The 25,379-nt window shown below is 39.2% G+C and overlaps 2 protein-coding genes across 2 annotated transcripts in view; one reads left to right on the forward strand and one right to left on the reverse strand.

The window, feature by feature from the left end:
• Positions 1-866: 866 nt before the first annotated feature.
• SPATA4 (spermatogenesis associated 4) lies at positions 867-11,298 on the forward strand. The gene is made up of 6 exons (XM_064273554.1): positions 867-1,094; positions 2,326-2,455; positions 2,860-2,978; positions 3,087-3,307; positions 6,619-6,735; positions 10,579-11,298. The coding sequence occupies exons 1-6, from the start codon at positions 877-879 to the stop codon at positions 10,677-10,679; spliced, it is 906 nt and encodes a 301-aa protein (XP_064129624.1). The 5' UTR covers positions 867-876; the 3' UTR covers positions 10,680-11,298.
• Positions 11,299-17,633: 6,335 nt separating this feature from the next.
• The window catches only part of WDR17 (WD repeat domain 17), a 90,420-nt gene continuing 82,674 nt past the window's right edge, over positions 17,634-25,379 (reverse strand). The window contains exons 27-29 of the mRNA XM_023554996.2: positions 20,978-21,076; positions 20,474-20,657; positions 17,634-18,378 (exon numbers count right to left, since the gene is read on the reverse strand). Of these exons, the coding sequence (XP_023410764.2) occupies positions 18,259-18,378; positions 20,474-20,657; positions 20,978-21,076 (403 nt within the window). The 3' untranslated portion in view covers positions 17,634-18,258. The remainder of the gene's footprint in view (positions 18,379-20,473; positions 20,658-20,977; positions 21,077-25,379) is intronic.

Genomic DNA, 25,379 nt, shown 5'->3' on the forward strand with positions numbered 1-25,379 from the left:
GCAGTGGGAGTGCTAAAAAAAGTTGGAGACCAGAACCAACTGCCCTGCCAGGTGGAGGTTTATTGCTGTGGTGACAATTTGAACAACAAGCAAACAGGAAACAGTAAATCCCTTCTCTTTCTAGCCTCCTAGGCTCTCTAGTTCCCCCTAGGGCAGAATTTACCAGAAGGCCTGGTAAGGGAGAAATCAGATTGCAAAGGCACAGATCAGCGCCTGGTGCATAGCTAGGACTCAATATTTGTTGGATGAAGGAATGAATCATGCTTACTAGGGCATCTTCATGAAGCCTGAAAATATAGCCTACAATTTGTTTTCAAATATTACATAATTTTTATGAACGTTTTATGTAATAATTAATGAAATAGGCATGTTACAGTTTTCAGACATTAAACATTAATTTTAGTTTTGCAGATTTTTCCTTGGTGTTTTGGAGCAAAACACTTATCTTTTCCAATTCTCCAACAAAAGCTGTCTTTGTTCTCTGGTGTCTCCTAATACCCATTCCCAGATGCTTGACTGAAAATAAGCCTTGACTGGGCAGAAACTACAAAGCTTAAAATGCAAATTTATGAGCCAAGAAATTAAAACTACATAAAAAACTGGCTAGAAATGAATGAGGTCCACAAAAACTGGGACACTGGAATTGAAATCTCTGCCCAAATTTGAAGCTCCCCAGTCTGCGCCCAGGGGCAAGGGGTCCAGAGATTGAGTCCCCCAACCAGGGCGTTGGACCCACACGGACTGGAGGTGCCTAAGGAGAGGACTGAAGCTCGGCCCCGCCCCGCCGGCTGAGGCCCCGCCCCACAGGATGAAGCCCGCCCACAGACCGAGGCCCCGCCCCCGGATTGCTGTTGCCATAGAAACTCAGAAAGCGGAATGGCTGCCGCCGGCCTGGGAGGAAGGCTTTTGGCTCAGCCGGCGGCCCCTGTAGCTAAATCACCGTCACTTTCGCCACAGCCAGCAGCTGCCCTCCAAGGAAAGCCGAGGAAGGGTCTGGTTTATCCGCACCCCCCGAGAAGATCCCGCCTGTCTCGCTCCGTTCTGCGCTGGCTGCAGGGCCTGGATCTCAGCTTCTTCCCCAGGAACGTCAACAGGTGCCCGAGCGAGCCGGGCCCAGGCCCCCCAGGCTGGCACGTCCGGCCTGACCGCCCCGGGATCGCGCCCCCCTCGTCTGCCGCCTGCCCCCCCCCGCCTTCCGCTCCCCCCGCCGCCCCTCCGCCTTCCGCCACCCCTCCGCCTCCCCCCCCACCGCCCGCCGCCCGCCGCCCGCCAACCGCCCCTCCACCTTCCGCCACCCCTCCGCCTCCCCCGCCACCGCCCGCCGCCCGCCGCCCGCCAACCGCCCCTCCGCCTTCCGCCACCCCTCCGCCTCCCCCGCCACCGCCCGCCGCCCGCCCCCCCCGCCGCCCGCCCCCCCCGCCGCCCCTCCGCCTTCCGCCCCCCCCGCCCCCCCGCCCGCCAACCGCCCCCCTCGCCCGCCTCGTCCCTGCCCGGTTCCTGTTTCCGATCAGTCCCCCCCACGCGGAGACACAAACACACCTTCCCCTCCGGGGCGAAAAAAAGATGGGATGAGGCATTTCCTTCATTCCTTCAGTCGGCCTTGGCCTTGTCCCTTTACCTACTGTAGAATGCTTTGGGGACACAGAAGGATTCTAGTCGAGGCTTTTCTTCGTGGATATGGGGCGTTAGTATCCGCCGGGACTAGTTTACCCTGCATCAGAGGTTATTAGGGTTTACAAAAGCTGCCGCTTTACTGTAGCCGTCTTGAATTTAACTGGCAGTTAATATTTGCTCTGGGCATCCAAACGAAATTCCATAAGAATTAGGACCATGGATCTTTCCCAGGCAGGGACGCTGGTTTACTAATGGCGTTATTCCACGCAAATAAGGCACCTGAAAGTGTAATGTGCGTATGCATAACCTGTGAATTTTGTTAAAATGAAGATTCAGTGCAAATTAATAGTTCTGGTTTATAAAAAGAACACCAAACCCTCGGGTATGTGTATAATCTATTATGACTCGTGGCGACCCCATGTGTTACGGAGTAGAACTGCTCCACAGGGTTTTCCTGGCTTTCTTTATTGAAGCGGAAGCCCAGGCCTTTCCTTCTGTAGCCTGGTTGGGTGGGTTCGAACCAATAACCAAAATACTGTTTCATAAACAGGGATCCACCTCAGAGCAATGAGCCAACAAAACTCTAATTTTTTAAGTTACTTCCGTCAGTATGGAATATTGAAGTGGTGTTGACTAACTGCAGAATAATACAAATAAAAAATAAAATATAATAAACTACATTAACTTTGTTTCCTTATTGCTATGGAGCAGGGACTTTTCAAATGGCTACCTGATTGCAGAAATATTCAGTATATATTTCCCTTGGGACCTTAAATTGTCATCCTTTGAAAATGGAACTTCTTTAAAAGTCAAGCTGGATAACTGGGCACAGCTGGAGAAGGTGAATCAGCAATCATTTACACTTTTACCTGTTAAGGAATTTATACTGGTTAAAAAATGTTTTTAGAAGTACTCTCCTGAAGTCTTGGCTATCTGTGTTTGTATGTGTGTGACTGTATGCTAGAATACAGTGCCGCTGAGCTGGCTTTACAAAGTAGGTTGTTAAATGCCAAGTGCTTGTGCCGTGAGTCACTCCTGAGACTAAGCATACCCATTTCAAATCAGAATAGAGTATAAAGGTCAGTTTTATACTCTGAATAATAGTATCTTTTAATAATAAAAATATTAAACATAAGAAAATCAGTTAAAAGGTAGATAAAAGGGGGATGAAAATGAATCTGTAAGTAATTGGAAATTTTTATAGAACTTCCTATAATGAAAATATTTTTCTTTCTGCTACTCAAGTTCCTGGCAAGAAAAAAATTCAAATTACCTGAAGAACTAATCCATGGAACCATTCATTGTAAGGCCGGAGTACCGGAAATACTGATACAAGAGGTTTACACTTTGTTAACACATCGAGAGTGAGTGATTTTGCAATTTTCTAGTAACAGTTTAATGTGAACTCTTGATAATATAAACCTCATTACTCAACTATGTTTTGTAAACAGTATTTTATTTTTTGTTTCCAGAATCAAAAGTATCCAGGATGACCTTGTGAATTTCACAGACTATAGTTACCAGATGCGTTTGCCCCTGGTCCCCAGGTCTACAGCTTCAAAGTCTATTAAGGATAACATTCGGTTATCAGAAGTACTAAGCCATCCCAACACGCTCAGCAATGAACTTAAAGTAGAATTTCTCTTACTTTTACAAATGTTGCAAAGAAAATTAAGCAGAAAATTGAATCCAAGTAAGTTTTCCTTGGAAACAATCAACTGAGTTTTTCCAAGCTCAGTAAGAGTACCCTTGAGCCCCGATGAAAGGAAAGCCTGCCAGTGCCCCATTATGGCTTTCTTCTGTCACTGGTTTAAAGAGAGAATACCTCTTTTATGCCATCGGCAGAATGGATTATTATTACCATGGGAGGGGTTTAAGTCATAATTCATTATCTTTAATGAATGTATAGGTCAGTATAGTGTACACTTTTCTTCTTAGGAAAATGTTAGCCCATCCGTTCATGTAGAATTTTGTGGGAAACAAGAAGTTCACATAGCAACTCAAGTAACTAAAGAAAATGGGAATGTTTGGGAATTCATCAGGACATAAGTACATTAAGAAAAGCCCGATTACCACAATTCACTCTAGACACTCTATAGAGTATGGTCAGTGTTATCCTATCATAGGACAGGCAGTCCCCAATTTACGACATACTTGGATTACAATGAACCGCACTTACCGCTGTCCCACTTTATTTTACTACACATCTTATCATAAGTGATATGTACTACATAAAATGTTGCAGTGTGTAATTTGCTGTTCTCATTCTCAGATATAATGTTTCCAAATAAAGATCAAATTTATAAAGATAATAAAAGGCAATAATAATGAAAGCTAAAAAAAAATGAGGTATTTGACTTAAAGTCAGAGCTGACTTATGACAGAGTCCTTGGAATGGAACCCAGTCATCAGTTGGGGACTATATACCTGTAACTTGTTGCAATATAGAAGTTAGGGCAGATTGGGGCATCCTATGGCAATTTCCCAGAGGTATCACAGAGGTAATTCTCAGGGTATCAAAAGCATTTGCCGTCGGAGCCCTAGGCAGACAACGAAGTACGTGAATTTTCTCTTCACGCTTCGCTAATGCTCATTCTGGACACGACTCGTGTCTTGGAATCTTCTTTGATTCCAGACACCTCCTGGCCTGATGATTTCCACGGGCCCCTGACGTAGCTCGTTAGGATTTCTCTGCCTTTGGGACTCTGTTTTCTGAAAAGAAGAGCCTCTTTCTCTCTGGTCTGTGGAAGGAGGAAAGCAACAACTTTAGCTCCCCCCAAAACTGTGAGATGGGTATTTTGGATTTTGTTCTCCCTTGCTCTGTCCGTTCTTCCTGTCACTTCTTGTTCCTCCTCCTTGATTCATTCTCATCTCTGGCTCTTCTCATAAATTTGTGAATAAAGAATGAATTATTAATCCTATTATAGAATTTTATATTCAAAAGTTTAAATAGTAAATTTTTGTTGTGACATTTATCACACATGCATGCAAATAATGTGTATGTACAATTTAAACAAGACCAGTAACAAAGAGTAAACACTTGCACGTCCTTACATAGTTTAAGAAATGGAACATAACCAGCAACTTCACATTCCCCTGTGTGCCTGTCTCTGATTACATTCTCCACACTTCCTTCCGAGATAACCGCTGTCCTTCTGGCTTTGCTTATACCTTTCTTGATTCCATCTGGAATCCTAGAGGTGAAGCAAAAGGCCAAGTAAGAGAGATTTGCAGTGTGAGAGGGCTTGGACTGCCATTGCTCGAGGGGCCACGGGAAAAGCCTGTGGCCTGAAGGGCAAGAACAGCCCTTGACTGACAGCCAGCAAGGAAACGGGACCTCGGTCTCACAACCTCCAGCAACAACTTGAATGAGTTTCAAAGCGGATTCATTTCCAGAGCTTCCGGAAAGGAACGCGGCCCTTCCAACACCTTGATTTTTAAACCCTGCGAGACTCACAACAGAGGACTGGGTTGGTACCCAGGCTACAAAACTGTGAGAAAAAAAGATGGTGTTAAGTCACTAAATATGTAGTTATCTGATATGGCAGAAATGAAAAGCTAGTATGAACTTCATATTTAATACTGTTTGCATCATGAGGTTATAAATATTTTCTCCTTAAACGTTAGCCCTTCACTTTTAAGCAATTAATTCATCTGCAATTGATATGGCAAACCAATTGTCTGAGCACCATTTTCTGAAACCTGTTCTTACCCCACTGACTTGCATTGTTCTCTCATGTTTCAAGTTTCTGTGTATGTATATGGGTATCTCTATTAAACATTGTTTACGTGTGTGTCACTTCGATACCCTTATCGTCTTAATCACTGTTGCTTTATTAAAAAAAAAAAAATCAGGCATTATTATTTTTGACACCTAATGTTTGCTTACATTTAGTCTATCTCTTAATTCCACACACTGGTTCTAATTCTGATTTCTAGAACAAAACTCAGTGATTCCACTTAAATTTTCTATTTTAAAGTCCATGATATTTCTGCACAAAGCTAACCTCTATCTGTCCTCTTCTTTTGAACACAGCTTCTTTTTAGCAATGGATTACCTCAACCTTCAGATTCTTGAATAGTTCTCTTTTAGCATCAGTCTTGATTCTTGAGACTGCTGATTTTGAAAGTTTCTCATCTGTTGCCAAAGCAATTATTGTGATAATCACAGTCCCGGGAACGTAAAAGATCAGGGCTGTGTTTAGCATTAACAGGGCATGACTGATCAGTAGACGTCACCTTAGACACGTCTTCAAGCTCCAGTGAAGGGAGAGCTGCAGGGGAATAGGTTGTTGGTAGACGCACAGGGAGATTAATGCCCACGTGTGGCAGTTTATATACTCAGTTGATAAGTACAGGAAACGTGGGAATAATTTTACATAAAGTGTAAAAATCTTTGCAAAATGAAATAGGTACTTTATGATTTTATTTATATGAAATGTGACAATAAGCCAAACAGAAATCAGAAGAGTGTTTTCCTTTGAACGTAGTGTCTGAGAAGGACAGGAGGGAGATTTTGGGGTACTCTTAATGTACTGTTTCTTCATCTGGGGGATGGTTGTCCAGATGTATTCACTCCAAAACTTCATCAAGCTATAAACTTAGGAACTGTTCATAAGTTTACAGCTTGACGAATATATATATAAAAACTTATTTAAAAAAACTAACATGAACATAAAGATATTGTCTTTAAATTTTTCTAAATATACAAGACTTCCCTTTTTTTTCCTCCTCTCACTTTCTGATTTGTATTATTCTAACATCGCCTCTGCCTTTCTAATTAGGCAAACAGTAGACTCCATATAAGTAACTATTTTGTGCATTAACGGTTTCATGAAAGATGTGCGGGGCGGGGGGTGGGTATTAACCTGTGTAGTCACATCACTCTTAGGATATGATGAAATATGTCTAAATAATTTGCTTAATTTTTACATTGCGGCATCTTATTTTGACAGTGACCCTTGTGGCTCTTTAAGGAACGAATTTTGTGTTTGTATTTTATAGAATGGTTTGAGGTCAAGCCCACAGTGGGAGAACTTACTCTCCATCATCTCCCTGCCCAATCCACCGGGCGCAGAAATAATTCAGCGATTTCCAGGGAGGTAACTGCTCCTGTTGCCTGTAAGTTTATTGTTCATTTGCTTAATTTTACCTGTTAAAATGAATTTTCTGGGGGGCTTTACTTTATTCAACTAAACTAAAAAAATACAATAATGTTGGTCCAGGCAGTCTAAAACTATGTATCAGATTGGTACGCTACTGTGCTTCTTGACAGGTAGAGGGGACATGTGGTCAGCTCAGTACCAATCATGTCAGGGCAGGTTCCCAAGGAAGGGTACCCCCACCTACCATTACTGGATTCATTTCAGTTCTGATTCGTCCTTAATAGGTGAGTCTGAAACACAGGTGATCATCCAGCAGCTGGAAGATGACCCAGTCCCAAGGTAGTTATAGTTACACGCCCACCTAGATTTCCCACCTAGCTGTTACTACAAATAGTGACTGTAAAACCCTGTTAACTCAGAAAGCATTTATATGATTGAAAACTAAGGTCTATGGGCCAAATTCAGCCTGCTCTGGTTTTATCTAGCCTGCAAGTTAAGAATGCTTTTTATATTTTTCAGTGGTCGAAAAATATATCAGAAGAAAAATACTATTTCTTGACACATGAAAATTAAGTTCAAATTTCCATGCCATAAATAAAGCTGTACTGGAACACAGCCACACTTACCCTTTTGGTATCTTGTCTATAGGTAGTTTTACACTACAATGACAGTACTTGCAACAGAGATCGCATGGCTCACAAAAGTAGGTTTACCAGATTTAGCAAGGAAAAATACAGGATAGTAGAACAAATAACTTTTAGGATATACTTGGAACATCCTTTATCTGAAATTCAACTTTAACTGGGTGTTCTGCCATAAAGCCTAAAATATTTATCATCTGGACCTTTAGAGAAATGTTTGTGGACTTCAGCTAGAGGGCATGTTTCCTCAAGTGTTAACAGGGATTTCTTGAAACCAAAAATTCCTTATTTATGTAAGGTCTGGGAAAGCACTGTCAAACAGACTTCTCTTTTTAAACTTATGACTTCTCAGAGACTTTAATATGCTAATATGAATTGTAAACATTCATCCAAACTCTTATCTATTCACACGTCACTGTTACTTGTTTAATGGTCCTGTAGAACTACTTTCTTCAGAGCACACTTGATATGCAGACATCAGGTATACTTCAGGTATACAACCTAGCATGATAGAACCCAGCAGAAGTGAATAACAATGTTTCTGTGAAGAAAATACATCCATAGTTTTATCTTCAGATTCTGGGAATAAATCCTGTCCCTCAACCTGCCACATCTTCTTCTATCAGTATTACCTGCAGCTAAAGTCCCAGCGGGGTGGGAGTTGAAGCTGGGACAATAGGTTGAGGCATGGGAGGAGGGGATAGTGAACGGTACAGAGGACTTGGGACCTGCAATGACAAGGTAGGAAGGAGTCGGTAGTAACTCACAGCAGGGCTTCCTTCCTGTGTAAGAAGCAGATGTAAATATGATGCTAATTTTGAATTGTTAAAGAGTATTTTTCTTTTCTGTTATCCTTTTGGAAAATTCTCAAGGGTCACATTTGAATTCTTAGGAAAACTATGCTATGATTACTTCAGATCAGGAATCCAAGTTGAGTAGATTTTTACCTTTACAATTTCAATCACGTATATCAACAACGTTATATGTGATTGAAACTGTAAAGGTTCAACAGCACTGGGTATAACAACAACCAAAAACCATTGACGTGGAGTCCACTCGGACTCACAGCGACCCTACAGGACAGAGTAGAACTGCCCCATAGAGCTTCCAAGGGGCACCTGGTGAATTCCAACTGCCAACCTCTTGGTTCACAGCTATAGCTCCTAACCACTACATACTCAGGGCTTCTGATCACGTATAAACTGCTGTAAATAACTTCTCCATTTCATTCTCTTCATGCTTGCTTTTATGAATCCCTGGACACTTTTCTTTTATGATTATCTTTTACTTCAATGGTCTTTTCCTCTTCTTTTCAAAATGGCTGCTGGGCTTCTGGAAGTCTTCAAAGGACAAGACAGATGCTTTTCTATTTTTTACTTTTCTCAATCCTGTTTCAGATACTTGGATTCTCTTAGTCTAGGGATACGGGTAATTAACAGATGATGTGGCTCTGACTTTGATAATTATATGGAATGAGAACTGTTTTGCTTTAATTTATTTTTCCCCTCCATGTTTGGTAAAGGGATTCCATTTCAGTTATTTCTGATAAAAGGGTAGTTCAGGTCAGCTAATATGATTTGAAAGTTAATGGGGGGAGGCATGGCAAGAAAACAAGACTGTAGGAATTTAACCCTATTTTACCATCTAAAATGGCACCTAATGGCACTGAAACTGTTACCGGAATAAGGTCCTAGCCTCTCACTGGTCAAGAATGAGCAGGTAAGTCATGTGGCTTTCCACACGAGCAAAGCTTTATTAAAGAGGTTTGCAAGCGGAGACAAGGAGCGCCTAGAGCAACGCTTACCCTCATCTCACAGAACAAAAGAGGGGCCTGAGTTTTTCAAAGTTCTTGGACGGGGAAAAGATTCATGTTTATTCATAGACACGGGCGGGGATATGTTAACTAAGGTGCTCTGCAGCAGTTCTCCAAGAGGGCCCCTGTCCTGGAGGCTTCTGGGATTCGTAGCAGGACTTGTTATGGGATGTTGCACCTGTGTGGTCTCTGGCTCCCCGGTTCGACTCCCCAGCTGAGGCTCTAGCCCCTCTCTGCCCCTGGTGGAAGGTCACAGGTGGATGTTCTGCGCATGTCCCTGGGCCTAGTTTTCTCCAGCTGCTTCTGAAAGGCAACTTTAAAGAAGTTTGTGGGCTATTTTTAGATATCCTGTCCCATTGTTCTGGGGAATGGATTTATTCCTGTGCCCTGGCCCATTTCTTGTTAACTTCCTTTGCAGATCTGGGGGCCGCTCTGTTCCTTGTCTTACTAAGTCCCTAGGTTCTACACCCAACTCCCTTTTACTTCTCTGATAGTTTAGTCCATTTCTCTTTTACTTGCTTCTGCCCTAACCACACCAGTCTCTTCGGTATTTCTCAAAAAGGCACCCTCCGATCTCAGGGCCTTTGCTCCCTGTCTTAAAACCACAGGTTGTTAATCCAAAAAGCTTCTAATTATGAAATCAAACAAACAAACAAAAAAACCCATCACCTTTGAGTGAATTCCTACTCATAGCAACATTATAGGACAAAGTTGAACTTCCCCATAGGGTTTCTAAGGAGCAGCTGGTGGATTCGAACTGCCGACCATTTGGTTAGCAGCCTGAGTTCTTATCCACTGCAACACCAGGGCTTCAATTATCAAATAGGGCTGCCAAAATTAATTTTAAGATAGGTAGTTACCCTTGCTTTTTTCTTTTTTTAATACTTAAGTTTCTCTATTTACCTAAATATAGCATCTAGCAACATAACGGGCCAAGGGAACACAGGTTGCTTAGTTACCACGGCCCTTCACATTAGAACAGAGTGACCCAGAGCCTGGGTGGCCAGCCCGGATGCCTCAATGCAATCGAAATCCAGAAGCTGAATTAGGAATTGTGTAGCTGTGCCAAATCTACGTACCAAATCGTGCCACTATTGCCTCAGCTGCTTTCTGAAGCAATATCTAAAATCAGTGGAGTCGTATTCAGTGTCAGATACACCAGAATCAGACCAGGCTATTTTCAGGCACCGCCTATGACTTTTGGAGGTGGGTGACGTTCGGACTCTTTTTAACCATGGCTATACTACACTGCATGCTTTAAATAGTCTGTTTACCAGGCACTTGGTCCGCGCTCAGCCTGTTGCCAGTCATCCTGCGCATTTGGAAACATGGATGGTTGTGTAAATATTTAATAACCACGAATTGATTTTAATTTTGTTTTATTTAAATCTCCCATCAAATACAGGTAGTGGTGGTAATCTACTTAGAGAAATTCAAGAGAAGCAAGCTGGGAAACATTCTTTTGAGTCTACTATAAAACCTATCAGAAATAAGAAGAAAACCTGAGAAACACCTGTCAAAAGTCACATGACTTTAAAGAAGTGATGCCACCATCTCTTGTCATACTAAAGGGATCTGATCACCTGGTCTTGGATATATTTCAGTAATATGTGAATTAAAGTGGTGTCTTATCCATAACTGGCTAAAGAACATATCTTTTCAATTCAACTCACAAACCATTTATTGAACACCTGTCATGTGCCAGGTATTGTTGAAAATACAAATTCAAGTTAATTAGTACAACAACAAAAAAAACCCATTGCCATGGAGTCAATTCTGACTCATGGCAACCCTATAGGACAGAGTAGAACTGCCCCCATAGAGTTTCCAAGGAGCTCCTGGTGAATTCCAACTGCTGACCTTTAAGTTAGACATAGCTCTTAACCATTATGCCACCAGAGTTTCTGTTAATTAGTAAAGAATGAGTAAAACTAATTCTAAAGGTACAGTTAAACATAATTCAACATGAGAAGAGTTCTTTCTCATATATTTTGAAGGAATAGTGAATCTACTTTGTAATATAATTAAAAAAGCTAACTACTTTGCCTGACACTATATACTTACATGTCACATTCATTAATTAAAATTCGGTTCTAGATAATCATTATTATATGTTGGCCATAGAAGAATCCAGCCCATCTCCATGAGTAGGCTTCATCTAAACAATTCTTACAAATTAGTGTTCCTCTTGTTTACTAATGAGCTATGAGATGGCAGAATCATGCTTTTCTTGGAATTTGGTTCTGGTATTTAGCAATTCATTTATTTCAATTTAAAAATTTCTACTCGTCACTGCCATGCCCTGTGTTCTTAGTGAAGGGAAATAAAACCATTTTGGTATCTAGAAAGGCTAATTATCTTTCATATATTCTTGGAAGTTTTATATTCTTATCTGGAAACCTTTCTTCCAGTGGAATTACCCAGGCGTTAGTACTATCTGGAAACCTTTCTTCCAGTGGAATTACTCAGGTGTTAGTACTATCTGGAAACTTTTCTTCCAGTGGAATTACCCAGGCGTTAGTACTATCTGGAAACTTTTCTTCCAGTGGAATTACTCAGGTGTTAGTACTATCTAGAAACTTTTCTTCCAGTGGAATTACCCAGGCGTTAGTACTATCTGGAAACTTTTCTTCCAGTGGAATTACTCAGGCGTTAGTACTATCTGGAAACTTTTCTTCCAGTGGAATTACCCAGGCGTTAGTACTATCTGGAAACTTTTCTTCCAGTGGGATTACTCAGGCGTTAGTACTATCTGGAAACTTTTCTTCCAGTGGAATTACTCAGGTGTTAGTACTATCTGGAAACTTTTCTTCCAGTGGAATTACCCAGGCGTTAGTACTATCTGGAAACTTTTCTTCCAGTGGGATTACTCAGGTGTTAGTACTATCTGGAAACTTTTCTTCCAGTGGAATTACTCAGGTGTTAGTACTATCTGGAAACTTTTCTTCCAGTGAAATTACCCAGGCGTTAGTTCTATCTGGAAACCTTTCCTCCAGTGGAATTACTCAGGTGTTAGTACTATCTGGCAACTTTTCTTCCAGTGGAATTACCCAGGCATTAGTACTATCTGGAAACTTTTCTTCCAGTGGAATTACTCAGGTGTTAGTACTATCTGGAAACCTTTCTTCCAGTGGAACTACCCAGGTGTTAGTACTACCTCAATAACGGTCTCATTTGACTTCCGAGGTGAACATCACTAATGCTGAATCCCACAATATGCATGTCAGATTCTGGCCAAACTTTATCACTTTTTTTTTGCCTGTATTTTTGAAGGTTCAAACATTTATGTTTGTTTTTCCACCTCCAGAGACTTTCTTGTTTAATTTTACATTTTTTGGATAGATGACATTTAGGAAGAAAACAAACAGGCCCCCGATGATAAGAGATGATTTCTTTGAATTAGGTTTAGAATCCAGTTATACCTGGAAAGGCAGAGAGATGCCCAGTTCAAATGCACATCTGAACAAACTACGGTAATTTCCTGTTGTCTTGCTGGACAATGGAAAAGAAAGTTTGAGGGAGTATTGATGCATTTGACTTGTGGTGTTGGCAAAGAACATTGAGTATACGTGTGGTGCAATGGATCACTTTTATGTGGCCTTTCTTGCCATGGTCTTCTGTCTCCCACCCAAGTGATTGGGTGGGACTCTACAAATAAGGTAATTGTGGTCCACCAAGGGGACCGGTCAGTTTTGCCATCCTGCTAGGCTTAAAAGAGCCAATTCCAGGGCAGGAAGAGGATCCCACCACTACCACCAAGGAAGAAGGGCCAAGAGCGGAGTGTCTCCTTTGGACCCGGGATCACTGTGCTGAGAAGCTTCTGCAACCAGGATAGAGAGAGAGAGAGAGAGAGCTGTAACACTGAAGACGGTGAGAAGTAGCGGCAGAGAAACAGCAGCAGGAGAGACCAGCAGGAGATGACATGGTGGGCTTCCTGGCCCATAGAGAGAGAAAACTGAGTGTTTTGGGGCAAGAGGCTTCCTGGAGAAGTAAGGTGCCTCTGGGCACCTGGTGGAGCAAAGTTTACTGACCCACAGAGACAGAGCTGAGCATCTTCAGGCTGAGGCTTACTGGTGGAGTGGGGTGTCTCTGGGCACTTATCGGCAGAGCTAAAAAAGCTTTGTAACACCTGCCCAAGCAGGGCACAGGATGAGGGCCAGAGAGAGGCATGCTTGTGAGCATAGCTGAGAAGAGGCTGTCCTGATGGAAGAACTGTATCCTGAGCGTTTCTCAACCTGAAATGTAACCTGTTACTTCCCCAATAAACCCCATAATCGTGAGTACGGTCTGTGAGTTCTGTGCGGCCATCACAATGAACTGTTGAACCTAGCAGAGAAATAGTGCTGTGGGAGGGATGGTTGGTGTCAGGATTGGTAAAGATAGCAGGAGGAGGCGGCATGTCTGATCTCCGCCTCATAGGAATCAGCGCTGGGCTGTTGGTCATTATTCTCCTCCCCCTGGTGAAGTGAGAAGAGGTCAGATGTTGCCCCCAAGCCATTTTAACACCGTGCACTGCCAGAAGAATAAACAAATCAGTATTGGAAAAAGTACAGCCAGAAGGCTCTTTAGAAGTGAGGATGTCCAGATTTCGTCTTGCTTATTCTGGACACGTCACCAGGAAAGACCAATCGCTAGGAAAGAACATCATATTTGCTAAAGTGGAGGGTCAACGAAAATGAAGGAAACCCTCTACGAGATGGATTGACACAGTGGCTACAACAATGGGCTCAAACATACCAACGACTGTGACGATGGGGCCGGACCATGCAACGTTTCCTTCTGTTACGTATAAGGTCAAGGAGCCGGGTGTTGCAGTGGATAAAGCACTTGACTGCTAACCGAAAGGTTGGCAGTTCAAAACCACTGGGGCTATGTGGGAGAATGATGTGGCAGTCTGCTTCTGTAAGGATTTACAGCCTTAGAAACCCTATAGGGTCGCTATGAGTCAGAATCAACTCGATGGCAGTGGGTTTGATTTTATATATAAGGTTGGCAAGGTCAGAACCAACAGCAACTAACAACAACAAAGTAGAGAATTACAAGGATAAGTATCAAACCCTTAGTTCCTTAGGCAAGAGTTTTAGAAAAAAGCCTCCTAAAGTTTCGTTGGGTAAAAGATCCTGAGAAAGTTTGGGTTGGCTGTCAAGTAATAAGTTTCTTTCTTCTCTGGGGTCCATGTTCAATCTCCTAAAAAAGCTAGGCACTCATGGGCTGACTATAGTAAGTTCCCAAGACTTACTGTGAGGCCTAAGGAGAGTTGTGAGGAACATAAAATAGTTTGCAGGCTTCATCACATAGTGAATGAGCAAATGGAGGTAGCAGGTATGGTCAAAGTGAGAACCCTCAAGAGCTTGTCGAGGAAAAATTATATCTACAGAAGCCAACACTACAGGCATGTCTTAAGATTGTTTAGTTCATAAAGGATCTTTGACTGAAGGAAGCAACAGCTTTTCTAGGCACCGTACCAGTCACTATAGGAGCAGAACCCTTTTGGTCAGCTTTCCAGCAGAACGCTTATTGTGGGAATAGAAGCTATTGTGATACGCTACTTAATACAATCAGTAAGTACTTTCCCCCCTTTATACTAATTTTGGGTACTGTCTATATGCAATCAAACCCCTGAAGAGCCCAATGAAGGGATTTTCCCAGGTTTTTGGGTAGGGTGATAGCCCAGATGGACAGCCTGGCCCTCCATACCTCTAGTGATTCTGACCCAGCATGTTTAGAGAAACCTCTCTCAGTGTTGGTTTGAGAGGTGAAAACGCCTCTCATCTTAGCAGTTACGTGTGCCGTATCAGGCTTTACCTGCGGTATTTTTTAACTTAGAGGACCTGAAATACACACATATAAATCTAAATAAAGTACATGCAACATTAAAGAGCAATCATATGGGATTTAAATTCAGCATGAAAGTACATGTTTTGATTGGGTATACGTTTTAAAGATTGGGTGCAAGGAGCATTTTCAAGAGCTGACTATTAAGACCACAGTGGTTAAGAGTTCAGCTGCCAACCAAAAGGTCGGCAGTTCAAATCCACCAATTGCTCCTTGGAAACCCTGTGGGGCAGTTCTACTCTGTCCTATAGGGTCACTAGGCAGGTGGCATCCACAGGCCCTCCTTGGAACTTCTATAGGGCAGTTCTACTCTATCTTAGAGGGTAGCTATGAGTTGCAACTGACTCAACAGCAATGGGTTCTTCTTCAATGTTGTAAGGAGAACAAAATACAGTCCTTACTCTAATGCAACCATTTCTGTGGTTTCTGAAGATAACTGGATGATTTCACAGGAATATATTTTTATATACATCTTTACACACACACACACACACACACACACACACTGTTGTTGTTGTGTGCTGTCAAGTTGATTCCAAATCATAGCGACCCTACACAACAGAGTAGAACTGCCCCTTGGGTTTTCTAGGCTGTAATCATTACAGAACCAGATTGCCAGTTCTTCACTTCTGCAGAGCCTCTGGGTGGTTCCAACTGCCAACTTTTGGTTGGCTGCCAAGTGCTTAACTATTGCACCACTAGGGCTCATATACATACACATACTATGCATACATACGTATATGTATATATCCACGTATTTTGATTGAAATAAAAATCGTGTTTTAACAAGATGCAACTCATTTTTATATGTTCTGATTTTGCTAACCTGCTGGTAACTTCTAAAGACAAATTCTTTTTCCAATGTTTTAAAAAAAATCATTGTCCAAACTCTCCTTTCATAAAGGTATACTTAAATCTGCAATATAATATTGCCTGCACTACTGGTAATATTTAAAAACAAACAAACAAAAAAACCATTGCCATTGAGGGTTTCCAAGGAGCAGCTGGTAGATTTGAACTGCCGACCTTTTGGTTAGCAGCCAAATGCTTAACCACTGCACCACCAGGGCTCCACTGGTAATATGGACAAGTTCAAATAGTAAAATAAGTTCATAGTATTTGTTTGGATTTTCAAGCATATGAAATCTAACAATGAAAAAAATACTTTCATAAATTAAATAATTGCTTTGTTTTACATATTAAAGCACAATATATACAGATTGACACAGTCACATGACATATTTACAATTCTATAAAGAATTAATGGTTATAATTATTATTAAGGTATGGAGCCCTGGCTGCGCAGTTGTTAAAACACTTTGCTGACTGAGGTTGGCGGTTTGAACCATCAGCCTCCCCATGGGAGAGAGATGTGGCAGTTCGCTCCTGTGAAGATTGCAGCATTTGAAACCATATGGGGCAAGTTCCACTCTGTCCTATAGGGTCGCTATGAGACATGAGTAACTTGAGGGCAGTGGGTTTGGTACCGAGCATTGCAGAAGTTAAAGAATAACAGAATGGCAGTTGAATCACTCCTATTTTTATTTTAGACAGAAATCCGGTCACTCCTCTATTGTCTTTGTGTGCTAAAGAGTTGTATAATCACCTTAGATTATTTTTCTTCATATTTTATGCAAATATTATTATCCCTCATTCACTAAAAATACAGGGGGAAAAATTATGATTGTTTATATATGTATAACTTAATGACATATTTGGAGGTATTTAAAGCACAAATAAGCATAGGCTTATTTATCTATTTTAAGACAAAATTAAGAGAATGACAGTGGGATTTAGACTGCCATTTTTAAGTGAGGAAATTTATTACATACATGCCAATTAACAATCTTCGTCACCTAAGAGAACTTGGACTTACGCTTACCAGTGGAGTCCACACAAATAGATGTCTGATAGTTTCTACTACCCACTGCATCTCTTGAGTTGCACACATTCTATTTTCTTTCTTTATTAATTTACTTTGTATAAAATGGAATTTAAGCCTATAACATCTTTTTGAGTAGAAATAAGTGATCAGCATTATAAATATGGTAAGTGCATAATATACATTGTTTTCTGTTCTAAGAAACTCATTTAAGGCATTTTTAAAAAGATTTTAAATGGAACAAATTTATAAATAATAAAACTACAATTATTCTAGTTATATGAGCTCATTCTTTAGTCCGATAAAAATGCCTATATTATAAATTATGTAAAAACAACTTGAGTATCAAAGTATACTTTTCATCTTAGTATACACTAATTTCATAAATTTCAAAGTCCAAATTCTAGTCCGACTGAAATACTTGTAATCACATATCAGGCTATTTATAGCTTTATATTTTTAATAAATATTTAAAAAACAATTGAATTTACAGACTGTATCCAAAATTTCAACTAATAACTTACAGAAATTTATTTGAAACTAATTTTTATAAAATAAATTCAAGTTTTAAAAGTTAATATAAATTTGTTTTATTAGGTATATATTAAATGCATTAATCAAAACTAGTATCTGTAACATACCAAATATTTATTAAAAGTCTTTTATCATCTAATGCAAATTCCCACATCTATTTGACTACATTTTGTGTTTTCACCCCAAAATTCTTTTCATGCTTATATAACTTCTATAACTAGACAGTTGAACTTCAAATGAAAACTTGGTAATTTTTTTTTTTAAGTATTTGACTGTGTATTTGTTTATTGATATTTATTAAATTTATAACTGAAAATTTGTATTAAATATGAACTAAAACTAATGGTTTACTACACATTTTGTAATGGACAAGATAGGTGCCTGTTAACTTGAAGATTAGTTGTGCACGCCTTACATTTCTATATATTGAGACATTCGGCCATTCAGATATTCATTAAGTACTTGCTGTATGTCAAGTAGTATTCTAGGCATTGGAATATTTCATGTATTTCAACGTTTCAACAATATTGATATGTTCATAGCTTTTTTGCTTTGTGAAACTTTTATATGCTCTTTTATATTACCAACCCTTTTTAGCAAATATTATTAACTACCTCCCAAGTGTGGTTTCTATATATTATAAAAGACACCTATTTTTACTTTTAATTACATAAATATTTTATTTTTTGAAGTGAATGAATAAAATCAACTGTTGTCTCCACCTTTTTCCCTCCCTGCAACATTTGGTTTTGGTTTAATATTTGGATTCAGGTAATACCAACCCATGAGAGTTCTTCTTTTAAAAAACAAGTCATCATGGAGAAAAACCTTCTATCAAAACGGATTGAGGCGCAGTCCAGTCCCTAGGGGTGAGAATGGGTTCACCTTTGCCCACATCAATGCATCATTCAGTGAGATGGCTGATTTTCCATCTTCAAGGAAAAATACAGGGCCCTGCACACAGTGAGCATTGGGGAAAGAGATGAGGTTATATATAAATCAGCAACATAATTTTACATTTCCAGAAACAGAATCACACTAATAAAACATCACTGGTGATATTTAGGCAATTCCAAGAGGAAATTAAAAATACAAGCAAAATTAGTTTTGGAACTATCGCCAAATACAGCATCATTTTCAAATATCTTAACATTATGTCTTTATGCCCTGATGTCTTTCAAAATAGAAATTCAGTTTCATAATCTGAATTTCTAAGAGTAGTGCTACCAATACGAACAGGCGTTGTTAACTTATCGTTATGAAGTAAATTTATAAAAGCATATTGCCTGGTTATAAACTAAAATATACTTCACTATTTTAATCATGTAGCCTATGCCTATATAACTGGGGTATTCATTTAAGTCGGAAAATTTTGTACTCACTCTCCAGAAGATGAAGAACGTATTTCTGTGTGTGTGTGTGTGTGTGTGTGTGTGTGTGTGTGTGTGTATACATAAGCAGCCCTATGATATACCAGCATACTTATAATTTAGTTACATCACTTATTGTGTATGGCAGGTTAGTTCTGAACAACTGTTGCATAAAACCTCTCAACCTATATTATCCAGCTCTTAAAAAGGAAAAACATAAGTTAAAAAAAGCACAGAATACAACACAAACTTTATTTTTCTTAATAATAGTCTAAAGCTATTAAATTTTTGTCATGATTTCAAATGATACACTTTATAGTTAGCAAATTACTTCTAGGTGTTAGAAAATCCACCATATAAATAGGTAGATAGATTCCTATTAGTGAGTAGTTGACATTTCATAATTATAACCCGAAATATCAATTTTCTGTTGAAATAAAAATGTGCTGGAAGAGTAGCACACCATCTAAATTAGTCATTTGCAGCTTAGTGTATACTGGGTAATTAGTAGGTCCTTTTTCCTGAGTGTAGGTTTGGGTACAGAGAGGTGAGATAGCATATCTATCTATCATTTGGCTATCCCAGACAGAGAAAAGGAGTCTGAAGAGAAGAAGAAAAGGCACACAAAGCTGCCAAGTACTAGAAATGGTACCCAAAGGGCAGTAAGTTGTTCCAAAGACATATCCCAAAAAATTCACAGTGGTTTTTGCTCTTGGTTAAAGGTTACTGAATCTACAGCTTGGTTCTTTATCTCTGATAAATAAATGGATAATAAATATGCATACAACTATGCTTCCTGTCTGTTTTGTGGAATGAATATATTTGTGTATTCTGAGAATTTAACTAGCCTGCAGTGGTAAGCCAACCTATAGTTTGGGTTTACATTAGTAGCAAGCTATTTAGTTTGGTTGTGCCAAAAAAACACCTTTTCCACTGGCTTGGTATGCCAGCATTAGAAATGTAAACACTGAATTTTGAAAGCTTTCTAATTAGGAATTTTCTCAGCAAAATGGGTATGTTACTGGGAGGTGGCACTCTCTTTTAGTCCAATTTGTAGTCTCAATTAGCATTTCCTAGGGATTCAGTTTGGTTTACTTCATGGGAACTCCTACAACTGGTCGGGGCCCTAAGATGAAAAGGCTTCTGTATTTGCTTGAGATAATGCCATGACTGGGTCCCACTGGGAGGTTTTGGCATCGTTTGTCATCACTACTTCGATAGAACATCAGGGACTATTCCCTGGGAATTAGTCTTCTCCATGACTGATCCCGATAACACTTAATCACTGAAAGGCTCAGTAACTCACAATGTAAAAATATGCATGATGTATGAATCAAGTACTATATCAGCTTTGACTGCTTTATGTTTATAAAACACAAATGGAGACTAGAAAGTTAAACTTAATTTACTGAGATATAATAATATATACATAATAATAACTGCAATTTCCCCAATGATATAAACTGTATATATTTTAAAACATACTTGTTACTAAGTATATGAATTACATGAAATGCTTCTATGATAACAGTACAATGACTCTCTTAAGGACAAAAAGGCCACCGTAGGTACCTACTTTTACTCATTTTAGACTTATTTCAAGAGCTTTTTTTTTTTTAATGACTGAAATACATAAACATGATGGAAATGTACCATCTATGCTTGACATTGGACTGTACCTGGATTTTCAGTCCTGTAAGACAAGAGATGTGAATGTCAGAATGACTTGGAAGATTTGATCCGGTCACATAATCTGGTCCGATAATTCCTTTGAGTGGTTCTTCTTTTATTCTCTTGAGTAAAGTTGAATAAACCATTCTTTGTGAATCAGAAGGGGGTGTAGATGGAGATTCTTCTGTTAATCTATGTTATCAACAGATGATAAAATTTGATTTTTGTAGAATCATAGCATTATTGATGTTTACATTAGAAACAGCCCCTAATAATTCTTTAGTCCCCCTTTATAGATGAGGGTAAATCAACTTTAAACTTAATTTATAGTAGGACGAAGGACTTTACAAAGACAGAAAGAACGGCACTGCAAATTGTTACTGATTATATGGTAAAAATATCAAGATTGATTATTATGTTAAAATTAATAGTGAGACAGTACACACTTCTAACAAGTTCATCTATAATATGAGTATTTTTTGCATTCCAATTTTTACATCACATTTCCTCACCGGTTGACGGACTGTGTGCAAGATCTCCATGCATCCAATTCCTCGGAAAGATGTTCAATTTTTAAAGGTACTGACACTTCCCGACGCTTTAATAGCTGACTGAAACACATGAAAAAGAAAGTAACATTTGACATTAAAAATTAAGGTATCAAATAACTATACTTTTAGATTTCATAGTACTGTGCAAAAAATTCAGTATGTGTATATACATGCAGTTCTGTTCTGTCCTATAGGGTCACTATGAGTCGGAATTGACTTGACAGCACATTACAACAATATACCCCACTGCTTTTGTTCATTCATTTAGATACCGCTCTTGCTCCCTTCCCACTTTGCCTGGTATATGTTAGCTGTCTCTTTCCACTGTGTTCTCAGGATAACCTGCATTATGGATACTATGACACACATTTTATTATAATTGTTAGTTTCTGTTTCTTATCAACTGCTCTATAAATTCCATGAAGGCAAGGGTTATGAACACCTTACTCATTTGTATCCTTAGTGTTTAATTCCCTGGCAAATCAAGGCTGTTTGATAAATAATGGATGGCTGGGTGGCTAAGGGAGTGATTGAATGAATAAATGAACTTCATAATGTACAGAGAATTATTATATAAGGCAAGCAATGTTGAATAATAGCTAAATGTGGTTACTGTATTGTCCAATGCACAACTGTATTAAAGATAAATATTACAGACGAGCGAGAAAGCAAGAGAGAACAGTGACAGAAGAATTTTAGCTAATGGAAAAGAATGGAAATGCTCATTTCAATTCTTTAAAGACGAAGTGCGTGAAAAAAAAGCAGTGAAGCAGCCAGAGTAGGGATCCGTCATGCAGATACACAGAAAATTGAGAAGCAGAGACATAATGATTAACTAGGAGGCTTTAAGAATCGTTAGTCCCAGTTTCTATAATAAAATCTAAACTCAGTATGTCTAAATTAATTGAAAATTAAAAGCTCTTTAGGGGATAAGAAAGAAAGAGAACATAAGGCCTTAGAGACAAGTTAACAGTAAAAGTATTTCCTCCATTTACACTTCATGGTTACTCTTGCCAGTTGTCATCATTCTGAGGGACAGTGATAAGAACTGGCGAGAAAGACAGGTATAAATACTTCCTCCCCTCAACACATGAATCCAAATCTAACATGTCACTAATATCTCAAATCTATTTAGTAACATTTTTTTAACCCAAAAACAATGAATTAAAATTTTTTTCTTGACAATGTGGCTTAAATAATAGGACTTCCCTTTCCACAATTTTGTACTTGCTGGTACTTTATTTGCCCAGTAGTTTTTGATGGTCTACTACACATAAAGCATTGTTAGGGAGTGAGGGAAAAAAACAAGTTAAATAAGCAGATGCAACACTGTGAACAAATATCAGGGTGGAAAAGCTTACAAGTAATTTAGCTTGGCTGAAATAGAGAACACGTAAAAGGGTACAGTGGAGGACAAGTTTGGAACTGAGCCTTTGTGCACCTCCAATGGAAGACTAAGGATTTAGAATGTTATTGCAGATAGTGGGGAGCCTTGGAAAGTACCGGAACAAGGTTGGTGCCTTCAGGAAGGTTGTTATAACAGTAGTACTTGGGACAGACTGACAGTAGAACAACTGAGCTAGGGCAACTAGATGCCCTCATCTAGTTACTGTAGATGATGAGAAAAGGTATGGATGTGGGGATTTACCAAATAATTGGACATGGACAGTGAGGGAACACTCAGTCCTGACCCTGATCATTTAATCCCGGATGACTGGAATATAATAACACCATCAAGAGAAAGAGAGAACACAGGGGAATGAGTAGATTTGAAAAGGAAGATGATGATTTTAATTTTCAGCATATTAAATTTAAGGTTGGAGTTCAGCAAGCTGCTAGATACCCACAAAAGAGCTTGGAGAGTAGGCTAGGCCTGAATATAAAATAATGAATTACCTTCAGAGAGTTGATAAGTGAAGCCATAAAAACGGTTAGATTTCTGGGCACAGAGTATAGAAAGGAAAGAGAAGAGAAGAGAAGTGGAGATGTGGGAGGAGAGTGAGATGGGGCAGCAGAACAAAGGGAAGGAGAAGACAGGGAGAGAGCAAAAGAGAACAAAGACAAAAATGCGTGATAATGTATTTAGTGGCTAAGTGAAATGTAAGCAGCAAGAGAAGACAACAAAGACTGAACTGTTAGAGAAGTAAGTTTTTTTTTTTTATAAGTGAGAGTTCTTAAATTTCTCTTCCTAATTTACAAATAAAAACCTTTGCTTTGGTTTTTGATATTGCATCAAGTGATCATTCTCTCTTTACTTTCATAATTACTGAAGTTATATAAGGCTGAACATGTTCCATTAAATATTATCTTAATTTTGTGATACATCATATTGTTCCTGTATTTTATTATTATTTAAAGTTACTTTGGAAGTTCTATAATAATTGCTGGAGACTTCAATATACCACTTTCAGTAATGGATAGAATATGTAAACAGGAAATCAATAAGGAAATATAAGACTTGAAGAATACTGTATACCAGTCAGACCTCACAGACATATAGAGAACACTCCACCCAACAACAGCAGAACGCACATTCTTTTCAAGTACACACAGATCCTTCTCTGGGATACATGAGACCACAAATCAAGTCTCACTAAATTTTGAAAGTCTGAAATCACACAAAGGGTGATTCTTTGACCACAATGGAATGAAGCCAGAAATCAAGTACAGAAAAGAAAAAAAAAAACTAGAAAATTCACAAACTATGTGGAAATTAAACAACATTCTTAAGTAACCAATGGGTCAAAGAAGAAATAACAATAGAAATTAGAAAATACTTAGAGATGAATGAAAATAAAAACACAATATGCCAAAACTTACGGGATGCAGCAAAGACAATGCTCAGAGGAAAATTTACAGACGAAAATTCCTACATTCAAAAAGATTTCAAATCAATAGTCTAACTACACCTAGGCTACAAACTAGAAGGAACAGGGCTAACTAAATCCAAAGTTGGCAAAAGGAAGGAAATAGTAAAGATTAGAGCAGAGATACATGAAATAGAGGCCAATAAGGGAATAAAATGGTCCCTGGGTGGCACAACTCATAGGATCCTCATATAGGATTGCTATGAGTCAGAATCAACTTGATGGCAATGGGTTTTTGGTTTTGGGTGCTGCAAATGTTTAAGTGATCCATTACTACCCCAAAAGTTGATGGTTTGAAGCCACTCTCAAGCACCTGGTAAGACAGGTCTGGCAATCTGCTTCTCAAAGGTCACAGCCTTGAAAATCCCATGGAGCACAATTCTACTCTGACTTAATCAAAAACTTCTGTGCATCAAAGGAGGAGTCCTTGGGTAGCACAACGGTTAAGTGCTTGACTAACCAAAAAGTTAGTGGATCTAACCCACCCAGAGATACCTCAAAAGAAAGGCCCGGTGATCTGCGTCTGAAGGTCACGGCCCTGTAAACCCTATGACGTGCAGTTCTACTCTACACGCCTAGTGTCGCCATGAGTCAAAACTGGTTTTCATCTTGGTGCATCAAAGGACATTACAAGAAAGTGAAAAAAAAAAAAAAAAAAAACCCTACAGAATGGGAGAAAAAATTACAAATCATATATCTGATAAAAGCTTAATATCCAGGATATATAAAGAACTCCTACAACTCCACAACAAAAAGACAAGCAACCCTATTAAAAAAGGGACAAAGGACATTAATAGACATCTCCAATCAAGAAAAACCAATGACCAATAATAACCTGACAAGATACTCGACAACAGTCGTTGGGGTGATGCAAATCAAAAGCACAATGAGATACCACTCCATACCCACTAGGATGGTGGAAGCTCTGCATAGACCAAGGGGCAGTCTTTTAAAATCAGGAAAGGTGTGTGTCAGGATTGTATCCTTTCACCATACTTATTTAGTCTGTATGCTGAGCAAATAATGGCGAAGCTAGACTATATGAAGGAGAACATGGCATCAGGGTTGGAGGAAGACTCATTAACAACCTGTGTTATGCAGATGACACAACCTTTCTTGCTGAGAGTGAAGAGGACTTGCAACACTTACTAATGAAGATCACTATGGATTACACCTCAACATAAAGAAAACAAAACTCCTTACAACTGAATCGATAAGCAACATCGTGATAAACAGAAAACACTGAAGTTGTCAAGGATTTCATTTTACTTGGATCTACAATCAATCAATGCCAATGGAACCAGTCAACAAATCAAATGACATATTGCATTGGGAGAATATGAAATGATTTTTTTAAAAGTTACTTTCTTTCAAATTTTGGTTATACTGCCTGTGTAGAAACATATTTCCTTGAATACCGTGAAGTATTGACCCCGTGTTGTTACTACTGCATGCCATACAGTTGATTCCAACGCATACTGAGCCTGTAGGACAGA

Source organism: Loxodonta africana, chromosome 21 (assembly GCF_030014295.1).
Source record: "Loxodonta africana isolate mLoxAfr1 chromosome 21, mLoxAfr1.hap2, whole genome shotgun sequence".
Taxonomy (NCBI): domain Eukaryota; kingdom Metazoa; phylum Chordata; class Mammalia; order Proboscidea; family Elephantidae; genus Loxodonta; species Loxodonta africana.

Excerpts from the sequence above, each read along its gene's own strand:
- SPATA4 (XM_064273554.1), top strand. The coding sequence starts at position 877 with ATGGCTGCCGCCGGCCTGGGAGGAAGGCTTTTGGCTCAGCCGGCGGCC. Across the intron at positions 1,095-2,325 it reads TTCCCCAGGAACGTCAACAG|GGACTTTTCAAATGGCTACC; the intron begins GTGCCCGAGCGA and ends GCTATGGAGCAG. Across the intron at positions 6,736-10,578 it reads GGTAACTGCTCCTGTTGCCT|GTAGTGGTGGTAATCTACTT; the intron begins GTAAGTTTATTG and ends CATCAAATACAG.